The following is a 14,117-nucleotide window of genomic DNA, read 5'->3' as shown; positions in this document are numbered from 1 at the left end:
CGTAATTATTCTGGTGTGTTTTGTTGACCTTTCTTCGTTTCAGTAGACAGACTTTTTGTAAACATGCGACTGAATAGCATGCGCGATTTTTTGTAAATGCAGTGTCGAGAAAAGGCAGCGTTCAGGCGAATTCAATGAAACAATACTCGATCGGCTTCGTTTGTCTTCAGCTGGGTTTGGCAACTGCTTCTGTCGGGGTCTCTTTCTAGCAGTCGCCTCTACACAAGTGGTCTCGTATAGGCCAGTGAACTTAACTGCCGTCAAACTTTGGCGAAGTCAACAAAAGCTTTCCGTCAATTCATGAGTACAGTGCTTCGAAAAGAATGCGTATTTCTTCCTCGCCGATTCATTCATTTAACTCAAGCCGCAGTGTCAGGATTAGGAGCAATCAAGTGAGTGTTATTTCGCGCCAGGTCGGTTAGTTGTGCGACTTTCAGTACCACTGGCACGCCCTTATGTTAGTAAAGTTATCTGTCCGTTTCGCTCTTATTCCGGAGTAATATTTTGACATACGCGACTCCCCAGAGCTTTTAACATTGAGGCTGTTTAAGCTAGCCGTAATTTGTACGGCCTACGGGTATGTGCCGTGCGGCCTACGCGAAAACTATCATCATCATAAACGGCTATGTGCCATAGAAATTGGGCAAATCCCACTACTCACAACTGGTCCACTAAATGTGAAGAAAACTATCCTCAAACGGGTACGTGTCACTGTGCGGCCTATCAAGAAACTATCATTATCATAAACGGGTATGTGCCACAGAAATTGGTAGGTGGTACTACCGGAATAACCACCTGGGCGTAGCCCCGGCCGAACCTAGCTAATACCAAGTTCAACCTAGTCACACCAAGTTTAACCTCGATAAAGCCAAGTTCAACCTACAACCTTGATATAGCCAAGCTCAACCTAGCCACAGCAAGCTTAATCTCGATATAGCCAAGTTCTTAGCTATACAACCAAGTTCTGCCTTGCTACAACTAGAACAAGCATCCCGTAGATTTATGAGAGGTGCGAACGCTTGGTTTCAGCGCGAGGTTCTGTCTCTGGAGTTTGGACGTTCGTGTCGCGTCTGTGGTTTAACTCGAACCTCTGTGCGCTGAGAATCAACGTAGAAACAACCTAGCATCACCTAGCTAAAGCCTAGCAACGACCTTTAAGCAAGCTGGAAACAATCTGCATCACTTAGCTAAGACCTAGAAACAACCTATAGAAGCAACCAGATTAGTCTTCAGACTTCTTCCATCAAGCCTTGCGCGGCTTAGTGCAAGCTTCTCCAATTTTTTTGTAGGCTGCCTTGTTGCTATGTAGAACGTACCTTTTCTATATGCACATTACTTATATTTAAATAGCCTTGTTATGACGTAACTCATCTTTTCGTGCTGTCCGGAGCGGTTCCAGCGATCAGCTGTTTTATTGCACTTTTCGTCGCTTTCTAAGCCCCTTGCGGTTCGCATGAACACTAACCTCCCTGTCCTTCCGTTTTTTTTTTTTCCTCCTCCTCCTTTGCTCATGCATACCCTCTTTCTCCTTGTATTCATGTGCGCATTCGCGTCTTCACAAGCAAAACAAGTACATTTAAAAAATAAAATAGCACTTTTCCGCGAGAGAATTACTGTTTACGTGTGTTTAGATGCATGCTTAAATCCGCTGACCACACAGTGATGACGGGCAATGCCTACAGGTCTGGCTACACTAAAGTGGACAAACACCTATTATTCAAAATCTAACAGCAGCTAATCCACAGCTTAGAATCCATCAGATTGCTAGCAATATGTTAACATCATAGCTATAGACGTCATATAAGGCATTTTCTATCCCTAAAACCGAAGGAATGAAGTTACGACCATTGAGAATAGTAACGATGTGCGGATCTTAGGTGCGTACGATCCCGTGCGCGTACATATAGTTCACTCGCATTCCGCGAAAAAAAAAAGGGGGGCTATAACGAGCACTTAAAGACGCGCTCGCGTCGTCATTGATATAACCATTGCTTGAAGGTGCCGTGTACTCTGAAGCTGTTATCGAGAGTCGGTACTAAAAACAAAGGGAGGGGAAAAAATTATACGAGGCATATCCGCTTCTAGGCGTGAAAAACGACTCCCAGAGTTTCAGAAAAGAACACGGTGCTTTCAACGACGTCATTGTGGAGGGGGCGGTTGGCATTTGTGATTTCCAACGATTCAGGATCTCACGGCTTGACGGCAGCTGCCGGCACATACGTGTGCTGGTGCTTGATACCTCGACGACCGAGCCATCGGTGACGTGTTCCGTGTGCACGTGTGTTTTGTGCCTCCTACCGGCGTCATCTGTGTTTTTCTTTCTATTCTCTTGGTGGTTGTTACACGGTCGCTCTACCCTTTTCTCCGATCATCGGCCGAAGAGAGATCGAGAGGACTCCGCTTCCGAGTGAAACATTCCTCGCGCTCAGAACGACGTGAGAAAGGCGGTACGGAAAGGGGGAGAGTACGCGATACTGTACCGACGACTGGGACGAACGGAGTCACCTCTTCCCCGCAAGGCAAGCGACCCACAAGTTACATACTGGCGTTTGCGGACGTCGGAAGGTGCGGGAGAGGGTTCGTCGTTTGGGAAAGGGCAGGGAGGGAGGGAAGGGTGCAGGTAGAGAAGCGCGGCCCCCGTTTTCTTTTATTTCGCCCCGCGCTCGCTCTCACCGTTCGCATTGCGAGTTCTCGCGACTTTCGGACCGAACGTGCTGCGGAGAGGCAAAGTCGAAGTCGACGGCAGCGCAAGAGGAGGACGCAACGCGCGCCGAACGAACGCGGAATACACGACGTGCGACCGCGCTACGACGCCGTCAGGATGCCGACGGGATTCAGCGCCGTCATGGAGGCGGACAACCTCGCCTTGGAGCTCGAGGTGAGAACCCTGGAGTTGAACCTCAGTTCGCGGTTTACCACGCTTCGTTCGTAATTTCTTTCTCTCTCTCACTTTTTTTCTTCTCTTATTCTTTTCGATCATGTTTGTTGTAAAACTTGAGACACCGCGATAAAGAGCAGGCGAGATCGATCACGATGTAAGCATCCCCTACGCACACCTAAGGAAAACAGAAAAAAAGAAAAAGAAACCCTGATGACTTTCTTCATTTTAACACACGTCAGTGTTAATGAGTGTCACCTTTCTGCACCTTATTATGTACTTGTACTTTTTGTATGTTGATGCACGTCAATGTTAACGACGTGCCATCAATCTGAAGTTTGTATTTCAATGTTGACACCCCCCCCCCCTACACAATGGCCTCACACGGTTGTAGGCATTGTAAATAAGTAAATACGAGTTTCTTACGGACAGTTATTGTTCCTTGGAATCCACGACTATCCCACAGCTATGGGTCATACGAGTTTAGCAAACTTGCGTGTCGGGTTTAAAAGCTAAGAACAGAATGGAGTTTTATCAAAAACAAAATAGAACATTCATATATTACGACATTTTTTAGTCTACAATGTATTCCCGCAACGTTAGTCTAGTGGTTATCGTGCTCGGCTGCTGAACCAAAGGTAACGGGATCGAATCCCGGCCGCGGTGGCCGCATTTTCGATGGAGGCGAAAATGCTTGAGACCCGTATACTTAGACTGAGGAGCACGTAACCCCTGGGGGTAGGAATTTCCGGAGCCCTCCTGCGGCGTCCCTCATAATTATATCGTGGTTTTGGGACGTTGAACCCCAACAATTATTTTTGTTGTCAATAAGGAATAAAAAAATTGGCCGCGTATCTGCGTGCTTCGCTGCAAATGTCGTGTAAAGACGATAGAAGAGGCGCTGTGTGAGATATGGACGCCATCTGGCAATACGTCGGGAAACATGAGTGCTGTGTTGCGTGCTGGTAGTCCCGGCGCAGCAGCAGGCGAAGACCGGCGGTGACCAACGCGACCGGCGGGGACGCCAGCCAGCCCGAAAACGCGGTTTGGCGCGAAGCGCTGAAGCAGAGAAACGTCCGCACTCAACGAGTACTCTCCACACACACTTTTATTTACACGTCGCCTGGGTAAAACAGGAACGCCAGAGCGGCGCCCACAACCGGCAGCCTGAAGGCCGCCCACAACGCTGCTTTTTCATTTTTTAAATATTTTTTTTTCATCTTCTTGGCCTTCTCAAAACTAAAGTTTTTCAACACCAACCCATGGCATTCGTACAGTGCAATACAGAACCGAAACCGAAACACAACAATGAGCTCGTGCGAAGGGCACGGATGAAGGCAAATTTCAGCGCAGTCGCATTTTCAGCTTTGTTGAAACAGCGCTCACTAGACGACGACGAAGTAAAAGAAGGCACAGGTTTCAACAAAGATGAACGCATACCAACTCGCTCAAGCTTCCATTCTTATGCATTTTCAGCGCAGCTTAAGAAACTAGGGTCCTTAAAATTACGTATGTATGCATTTTCTATTAAAGGAACACGCCACCTAATACTTACCTAGTGATGTTGCACCTCAGATATGCATGATATTTACTTTTTGATCGACAACGTTCACAAGTATGAACAGCCATACCAGTTCAAGACGGCTGGCCCTTGGGCAAGTGGTTCAACTTTGGCCGAGTGGCTGAATCGAGGGACGTGCCGACAAACAGAAAGACAGACAGACAGAAAGACAGACCAAAATTTCTGCGTTTAAGTTCCCCAAGAAAGACTATCGTCTTTAAAAAAAAGTATGGGAACGACATATCACGCCAGTGGGGAGCTAGACGTTAGCATGGTACCGTTACCTGACGCCGCACCTATAAAGTGGATAGTGGACGCGCGCCACCGGTGCGACTTTTGAATTTAATTCTGCTGCTGTTTCGTAGCGACGTACAATTAAGGGGTCACAATTTGGTGTTGGGCATCGTAAGGAACAGCGGCGTGTCGTTATACCGGAACGCTAAAGAAAATTCCCACAGAAAAGCAGCCAAACATTTGTCACCAAACGTTACTGCAAAGCTTACCTTTTAAGACGCGCCATACGTTCCCTTGCTTTTCTTTTTCTTTCTCTCTCTATGAACACAAGTGCCGGCTGAGCTTTGTTACAGAAGCGTCATGTCTGTTTCGATAACGTTAGGTACTTACATTTACGATTTGCTTGCAGGTTATGGAACAGAGTGAATGTATCTTATTAATTCTTTCACATTATCGCAAGGTAACAGAAATGTTATATTTAAATCCCAGAAGGCATACCTGACTGAAAGAATGCTGCAAAGTCGACCATTGTCATTGCCCCGGACAGGCACCTTCCGCGATATTTTTTTATTTTTTATTTTTTTTCGTGACAGGAGTAATAAGATGGGAACGCGGAAAAATGTTACGGGCTGGTTGGATTTCACGATTTTTCATGCACTTCAGTCGACTTTTCGCTCAGTGCTAGATTAGGGTCTTGTTAATCCGATGATGAATATCCTTTCTTCTGTCTGCGTGGATGGATGGAAAATCTTTTATTGAGGGAAGAAAAAAAAATTATAAGGGGAAGGGTAGGGTGTGGTCAACACCAAGAGAGGAAGGGCAGTGTCACTAAACAAGTTAATCGTTACTAAACGTGAGTAAAAAAAATATGAGGTGACGTTGCGCACTAAGAGCAACGAGAGAACTCGATCTGGGACCTTTGATTCTCCGAAACGAATTTTAGAAATTCAAGTCAAACTTCAATGGTACACCTACCGCCCCCAACCATGCGAGATCAGCGAACCCTTCCATCGTGATAAAGTAGCGATAAAATTCCATAACCCAGGGCTTCCCAAATTGCGCGTCACTACCCCATGGATGTTGCGATTTGACATCCGGTTGCGTGGCAAATCGCGAAAGTGGCAACATCGCGCTGTGCGATTGCATGTCTCGCGAAAAGGATGAAAGTGGTGATGAGGGCAATGCAGGAGGGCGTGGCGTGGCGGATTAGAGAAGAGAAGAAAGGGAGGGAGAGAGAGAGAGAGGGAAAGACGCATTAGCAGTGCGAGCACGTAGAGTCACACGTCACGTCCACAATTAGTGGAGCCGGTATACGCTTCAAACGCTGTATAGTGACGTACGCATAGCTTTGTAAAGCTGCAACGCATCTGTGGTCCAAGAATCTCTGTCTCGAGGTCGATAACATTCTGATAATTATTTATCACCTCCATAGTTTACGGTAATAATAGAATTAATATAACTATAATAATGATTGCGACAATGATATCACAGCAAGTTTACAAATACATACCAGACGTGCATTGTCAGGCTCTGAAATTATTCGTTGTTTTTTTTTTTTTCGAGGTACTTTCGGTCTTTGCCCGTATGTGTAAATTTATTGTATTTTAACGCACACGTCTTGAGCCACGTTCAGTGTACACACGTATTTCCTCGTACGTAGGCAGCTAGCTCCCAGCGTTGGTACGTGTTGCAAGCCGCAACTGGGAGTGTACAGGCTGAGTTGAAGTTAACGGGATGCGGGATTTGAGAAAGAAAAGGAAAGCATGACATTTCTCGACTCTGCATGCCATGCGATGCTTGGCTTTCGAATGACCGACTTTGTGCTTATGTTGAACTATTAAACATGAGTGTTGTAATGATGGCTGCAAGTTAAAGAAAAAACTGGGCTGATGTTCAACTTTTTTAGCTGAAGCAGCGTCCCATGAACTTTTGACCAAGCCCACAGACGTAGATATTTCGCACAAATATTCCATGGAATAAGGCCTCCTGTAGTTTGTGACGTAGAGTATTAGCATGCGATGGTTCCGTTGGCAGTAGCGATGCTCCACTGGCATTACTGATTTTTGTCAGTATAATTTTTTTTTCTTGACAGCGCAGGTATGGCGTGCGTGCTTGCTGAGAAAATTTCTCGTATACATCTTTTAGAAAAGCACACAAATCCGTTCAACAGTATTTCAAGTAGAGTATAAATTGAAAACAGAGCCATGATGGTAAAAACAATTTCCTCAAATGAGCCTAGCTCATGTGGAATGCAAGTTGACGAGCATGCCGGATACGCTGTATTTATCAGCAGCGCCAAATATAGGGTAGGTATACTTCACCAGCAGTTGATAAGCTCATGTTGCAACAAAGTGTACGAGGCATCGATCTGGACAGCTTCTCTGAGAAATGATAAAACGAAGATGACGTCGTCAAATGATAATGACGTCATTGGACCAATGAAGTGCAGCACGCGTGTGGCATTAGAGGCACCACATTGTTAGACAAAACGCCGAATAATCGCTAGAAATTACTCGCATTTGCGCTGCTCGCAGTGCACGCGCGGTACTAAACGCGAACACGGCAGATCAATATTATTGAACCTTATTGTTTTATTTTATTTTTCGTCATCTGTGAGCTATTGCAACCGCTGTTGAGTTTGCCCTATTCAAGTACGTAGAGCTCATTTTAATGAAGATCAATGATGCTCAAATTCGCACCGAGGAATGGGCAGAGAAGATGAACACTATATATTCAATACACAGAAACGCAAGCGCTTTCAGCCGTCATGCCTCTGAAAAAAATCAACAAAAATTTAATGCAGTTGACGTCGAGCGCAAAACGTATGAAGATACGCACATTGTGAAAAACAATGAATAGAAATGATGAAAAGAAATGCGATCATTCAAAAAGCAGATGTGCACATTCGTTGAAAGGGTGGCGCCCTTAAACCCTGACGTGCTATGAAACCGGCGTAAACATTTCCCATGAAAAATAGCAAAGCCGATGGCAAGTTCGCAGACAATATACTTGGCCAGAACATTCTAAATATAGAGTCGGCACGGAACGCACGTAGAGATGCCGCGTGAAGGTTCTGACGACGATGATTATTTCGTCACAGTCAGACGGAAGACCAGCGAACTCATGGGTAAACATTCTTTCGTTGGCTCGTCTATATAAACAAAGGCTGGAAAAAACTTTCTCGCAAACATCAACACCTGGCCTTAGAAGAGCAGAAAGTTGAGCTAGTTGGCAATAATAATAGTATCTGGGGTTTAACGTGCCGTAACCACGATCACGCGGAATGACTTCTTTCACGCAGACATGTCTGGAAGTCGCATTTGATTTGCTGTCCTTTCGCCTGCTCTTTGAAGACGCGTGCAAAAGCGAAAACCGGCAGAGAGTAAAGCTGTACGAAGTAATGTCGTCATCTTTTCGGTGCTTCTGCCCACCGTTTCGACAAATGATCCCGATGGAAGTGAAGTAAAAGTACGCTTCGGTTGTTTCTGTGCCCATGTGCATTGCAATTAAAGACCATGAGCAGCCGTAAATTTATGCTTCCCAGAAGTGTGATCCCGACGCTTCTTTCTCTTTAGCTTCAGTAAGATTGAAAAACTGTGTCTCGTATACATTTAATATAATATTTAGTTATTTTTATCAATATAATATTACAGTAATATTGAGTTATGATTATTAATACGCATTTTATATAATAGGAAAATATTTAGCCCTGATTATCGATGCTGTTTATTACGCCGTTGCCTTCCATATTATTGGGTTTAATAGAAGCTTACAATCGCGAGATTAAAGCGAAAGCAAACACGACGACGCATTGTGGCTTTTATCTCGAACGAAATCAGGGGTGGCGACAGGGAGGGCACGTGGGGGAGGTGCTGCCCCAGTGGCGTAGCCAGAAGGGCACACCAGGGCCGTCCCCCCCCCCCCCCCCCCGAAATTTTTTTTCTGCCATGGTATACAGAGCACAAAATGACACTCGACCACATTTAGCTGCCCGTATCCCTCGTCAGATCAAGGGCGTGCCCCCCCCCCCCCCCCCCCCGAAAAAAATCTACCTACGCCACTGCGCTGCCCCCTCCCTTTGCCACCCCCAAGAGCAAGCATAGTCAAGTCACAACGCACAAGTTCCCCGCGTCCCCCTTCAGGGGAGCGGGGAACTTGTCGTGTGGGTGCTCCCCCAGTAAAAAAATCCTGCAGCCTCTCCTGAACGAAATGTATACAGACCTGGCACCTGGCTCTAAAGAAGGCTAATATCACTCTTGCGTGTGTCGTCTGAGCATACGCCGTCTCGTTGCGCATGCGCTCGAGAGCACGAGACAGTTTACGAATGTAAGCACGTGTTTGTCTCGCGATATTCGTGACGCAGTCACGTTCCACTTTCTCACAAAAGCCAGGCCAAAGGACGAGAGCTGAGGGGTTGTGCCACGATGCGTTGCGGGCGCCGCGCTGATTGAATGTAACTGCTCGTCCCGACGTCGCTACACGTGCACTGATCCAGCTTTTATTGGCTGAATTAGCCCAACGGAAACTCAATGCATAGCATAGGTTGGAGAGGTCGGCGTGGGAAGTTCCCAACCAGGGAGTATGTATACGTAATCTGTGGTTGTTCTTCAGATTTGAGATGTGAAATTTTATTCGGCAGTGTGATGTCTAACCTAACCCACCCAAAAGGAAGCGAACTGCCGATATGGCTGTTCGAAAATGAATGAATGAATGAATGAATGAATGAATGAATGAATGAATGAATGAATGAATGAATGAATGAATGAATGAATGAATGAATGAATGAATTGAGAAAAGGTGACTTTGTAGCCTGTGTTAGGGTTCATAAAGTTAGATAATGGTAAGGGAAATGGATGAAATGCAGGTATGGTAATAAGCCAGACTTTTGATGTGGCGATGGAAACGAACTGTAAAAGAGAGCACGTGCATGGTGCAGCGCAACCACAGTAGAGCAATCGGGTCGGTCACCTTCAAATATTGCGGAAGGGCCCGTATCCTTTCTGGCCTGATGAGCTGTAAAGTTAGGCTCCCGATATATACATATGTACATATAATTTTTTTTTTTCGTGAGAAGGCCAATCATCGACCGAGTCTGCTCAAGGCACACTGGGGAGCCTGTCAAAGTGGGAACTGTTGTACACGTAGTGATCGATGTTCTCTTCGCATTTTCAGTTTATGCAACTGGGTGATTTGGGAACATCGGTAGGAGTCTAGACCAGAGGAGTGAATAACTAAGTGTTACATATATTCGTTTCAGTGAATGGCATGAATTGAATTTTAATGTGCTGTACGTGAATGATGGCAGAAGTAAAATCTTCACTAAAGCAGCTTGACTAGCTCCCACAACCTACAAAAAGAAAGTTTCATTTCAGCACAAATAGTCTTGATTTCAGTATATTTCAGTGGCGGGCTGCGAACTCTCGCTGCTCTATTCATTCAATGGTACTTAAAATTTATGCCATCATTCAAGTGTGTTTTCATGAAGTGTGGCAGAATGCTTGTTCTCTAAAGCGCCTTGACGTGCAGGAAACTTCTGTACTCTCGGGACTTGGACAGTGTAGGCGGAGTTTGGCGAAGTGATCGTGCTGGCGAAGTGATCGAGAAATACTCAAGTTTCCGAAAATTGCTCAGACAGCCGTCAAACATCCCCAGTTGACGCATATGTGGATCCGAACTTGACAGTATACGAGTCGCACTGAATAGCATCGTCATCAATTATTCTATCAGTGTGGAACATCCCCCCCCACCTCCCTTTTTCCTGAACAAATCCTGCATCCGCGCCACCTGTATTCGTATCTCGTAACAGGGAACGAGTTGGGAGTTACGTCAGTTGCGGTCACCGCGACCAGACACACCTAATCAGTCATTTCAGACAGCGCCGGTCCTTCACGCGTGTTTCGATAAGCGGCCAAGGTTATGCGTCAGTTATGCGGAAGCACGTATGCGTGGTACAGCATGGAAGAAACCCACACATTCCAACTCATGGCCGTCAACTGCCTTGGCCGTCCACCCCTGGGTCGCCAATGTTGCATAGCTGTTATCGATGCAGGCACCGAAGCGATGGCGAACTCGATCGCTCGTCGTATGTGTGTGCAATCGAGCGCGATTTTAAGGTTATCGCGCGAGCGTCGACCAAGAACTACAACAGCGCCACGGCCCAGAATCCTCTTTCGAGTAGTTGGAGGTAAAGCTGTGCACGGGCCGTATTTCCGAGCCCGAGCCCGGCCCGGGCCCGCTGACTTTGTCGAAGGCCCGCCCGAGCCCGACGGCAAAGGGCTGCGAGCCCGCCCGGCCCGGCCCGACGTAAGAAAACACAATCCCGGGCCCGGCCCGGCCCGGCCCGGCTTTTTGAAGGTTCGTTGCGAAAACAAAACATCGTTTTCCGGTAATTTGGCATTTTATTGAGCATATCAAATATGATGAAACGACGCACGACGAACAGTCTCTATTACACAGATTACAAAATACAAGTAGACGGCCTCATGCCAGCGACAATGGAGTTCGCTCGCCAAAGCCGTCACGTGTACGGGGTATGCCCATGCAAGCGTCAGCTTGCACGAAGGCGATCTCGGGTCGCTCGTCGCTGTCGCGTGCATTTTCACCCATATGGGATTTGGCCTTAAATCTAACGCGAACAGTCGCGCGGCGCCGTCACCAGCTCAGGTGGTGTTACTTCTCTGTTTGTCGGAGTGAAATAGAGGTAGCGCTTTACCTGCTCCCCTTTTGTTTAAAGTAGCGAATGGAAAGGAAAAGCGGTAAAGGGCGGTCGCGGAAAGGGCGCTGTGTGCGTGCTGGAAAACAATTCCCGCTCATTCTCTATATTTCGGGCTTGAGTCGGGCTTTGCGCCGGGCCCGAGCCCGGCCCGATAAAACTCCAAGTAGCCCGAGCCCGGCCCGGGCCCGAGGTGAAAACACGTCGGCCCGCCCGAGCCCGGCCCGCGGGCCGGGTCGGGCTCGGGCTTTCGGGCTACCCGGAGCCCGTGCACACCTCTAGTTGGAGGTATCGAGCAAGCTTCACTCGCTCTTTTTACTGTTCCGTAAGTTGCGATCACTTCCCTCTGAGGAAGGCGCATTTTCATTTCTTTTTTTTTTATGACGACGCAATATATTTTGTTTAACTTAGCAAACCGTTCAAACGAAACAGTGCCAAAGCGCCAGCTTTACTAGATCTTTCCCAGCAACTTTGTTATCGCCCACGGAGATAAGAGCCAACGAAGAATGCGCGATTGATCGCAACGAATGGAAAGCTGAAAATAGAGAGAAAGGGACCAGTGTTCGCCGTAGGGGTGATTGCTGTGGCATGGAACAGCCAACGGAGGCGAGAATAATGCGTAATCTTAAGTTTCATTGCTCCGAGACGTGCCGCTAGGCCCCTGGGACGCATATAGGACGGTCGACGCTCGTGCGATAACCTTCATACCGCACTCGAGTGTACTTTGCCGAGTACGCAACGAAGGAGAAAGCTTTCGCAACTGCACTGACAAAGCTGGGAGTATCTGCACGCAACGGTGATGTAGTTCCAACGACGGGAGGCGGTGTATAGGAAGGAAATCGAATCCATCGCACGGCGCTGAAAATTCAAAACGCGTCTTTGCTCTTGAGGCATTGAAATGTGGCGCGGCCGTGAAAAAAACACTGGACGAGCGTATAGCAGTCGTGTGGCTTCCACAGTTCGCGAGTATTATCGAGCCAGTTTGTTGGTTTTCTGGACTTTTGCTGCAATTATTTCAAACTGGGGGAAAAAAAAGATAAGCTAGCTCTGTTATGATATTTTTTTTATGTGGAGAGGCTGCCGCATTCCTCGGAACACTTATGACACGGAAAAGCACCGCGCACGAAGAGCCACTCAGCATACATTGCCTTTGTGCACGCCACCATGAGGTGATCCTTCAAAAGCTGCGCCATGCTCCAGACGCGGATTGAGTCTCATAATGTACCTCATAACGGAAATGAGTAGAAGATTGACAAATTAACTATTGATTGATTGATTGATTGATTGATTGATTGATTGATTGATTGATTGATTGATTGATTGATTGATTGATTGATTGATTGATTGATTGATTGATTGATTGATTGATTGATTGATTGATTGATTGATCTTCATTTTGCAACAGTTGAGCGACGTTAGGGTCTCCGCTGTAGAATCTCACACTTCTATAAAAAGTCGCAACCTGGCTATGCTCAGTTGTATAAGAACGGGATTCGTTAGCGGCCGCTCTTTGTCTCGTCATTGAGAAGAAGCGAGCAGGCATGCATGAAGCTTGCCAAGAGTGCCGTCACGGTCGAGATGAATGAAGCCACCAAACACTATACAGTGGTCCCGCTCTTGCTCATTTGCCAGATGGGTGCTTGCGAATATGCTGTATGACAGGGAGAAAAAAAAAAGAAGAAAGCTGAATGAAAAGGAACGCTGTGAGGGCGTCAGCGGGGACATCTGTCAGGTTATCACTCAAGCTGTATGCATTCCGAGCCTTCTCTCGAGGTTCTCGGAATACGTCTTCTAAAACCGTTCTGGGAGGTATTCAGGGAGAGTTTGATCGGAATACGCTTTGCAGGGAAATCTGGTGCGTTTGCATGATGTAAAGTCAAAGACTAAAGGCTCGTTCGCACCGGGCGACTAGCACCGGCCGCTCAACCATCTGCGACTGGGGATCAAAAAGCGACTCAAGGCGACCGATGTTCACCCCTGCGTGCGACTTGTACCCGTCGCCACACAGAATTCACGTCTTCTCGCATACGGCTCGCATTGTCATTGCCCCGTTAAATAAGCCGAGGTCCTGTTCCTGCGCATGTGATCGGTTCAGATGTTTGTGACTGCAGCCGCGCGACTGAGCCAAAGCAGGAGGAGCTTTGCGTGTGAACGAGCCTTTAAGGGCGGTAGGACACAGTGCTGTTCCTTTCTCTTTTTCTTTATTCGTTTTCGCGCAGCTTTTCAACACCCCAGCTTTCGAAAGCTGCCGGCCTTCCTTTCAGGGTTGAGTAACAAAAGTTAGCTCAGCTGTGACGACTCGCGAAAGTCTTTCGTAAGTGGTCCCCCTGGCACGTCCAGTGACAATGCCACGTCAACATGCTGAGTGAGAATGTTATGTCACTGTTGCAGGATGTCGCGAATTCTCGCATGCTACCCTACGGCTTGTCGTCAACGGGTGACGACGCATCTATGCACGAAGGAGACGGACAGCTTTCAGCAACGAAAACGAACGACACCCGCGCTACCTGTAAGCGCAGCTTCTCTCCGCCGCACACTCGTTCTTTCGCTCTAAAACGTGCACGTGGCGGCGCTGGACCATCGCAAGCGATATTTGTGAGAGTATACACCAGCCGGAAATTTGTGTATTTCATGCTGTCGGCTACTGCCACAGACCATGCAGGAGACCAACAACAAACACTCGATAATAATAATATCTGGGGTTTTATGATTATGAGAGACGCCGTAGTGGA

The 14,117-nt window shown here is 47.2% G+C and overlaps 1 protein-coding gene across 3 annotated transcripts in view; it reads left to right on the top strand.

Annotated features, from left to right (window-relative positions):
* Positions 1-2,684: 2,684 nt before the first annotated feature.
* Positions 2,685-14,117, top strand: part of LOC119386211 (solute carrier family 23 member 1) — a 117,459-nt gene continuing 106,026 nt past the window's right edge. The window contains exon 1 of one of the 3 annotated variants that reach the window (XM_049413757.1): positions 2,685-2,878. In XM_049413757.1, coding sequence (XP_049269714.1) covers positions 2,822-2,878 — 57 coding nt within the window. In that variant the 5' untranslated portion in view covers positions 2,685-2,821. The remainder of the gene's footprint in view (positions 2,879-14,117) is intronic. The other 2 variants (XM_049413756.1, XM_049413758.1) reach the window with 2 other exon arrangements.

This window comes from Rhipicephalus sanguineus, chromosome 3 (assembly GCF_013339695.2).
Source record: "Rhipicephalus sanguineus isolate Rsan-2018 chromosome 3, BIME_Rsan_1.4, whole genome shotgun sequence".
NCBI lineage: Eukaryota > Metazoa > Arthropoda > Arachnida > Ixodida > Ixodidae > Rhipicephalus > Rhipicephalus sanguineus.
The sequence above is the reverse complement of the archived record's forward strand: the minus strand, read 5'-3'. Positions and strand labels throughout refer to the sequence as shown.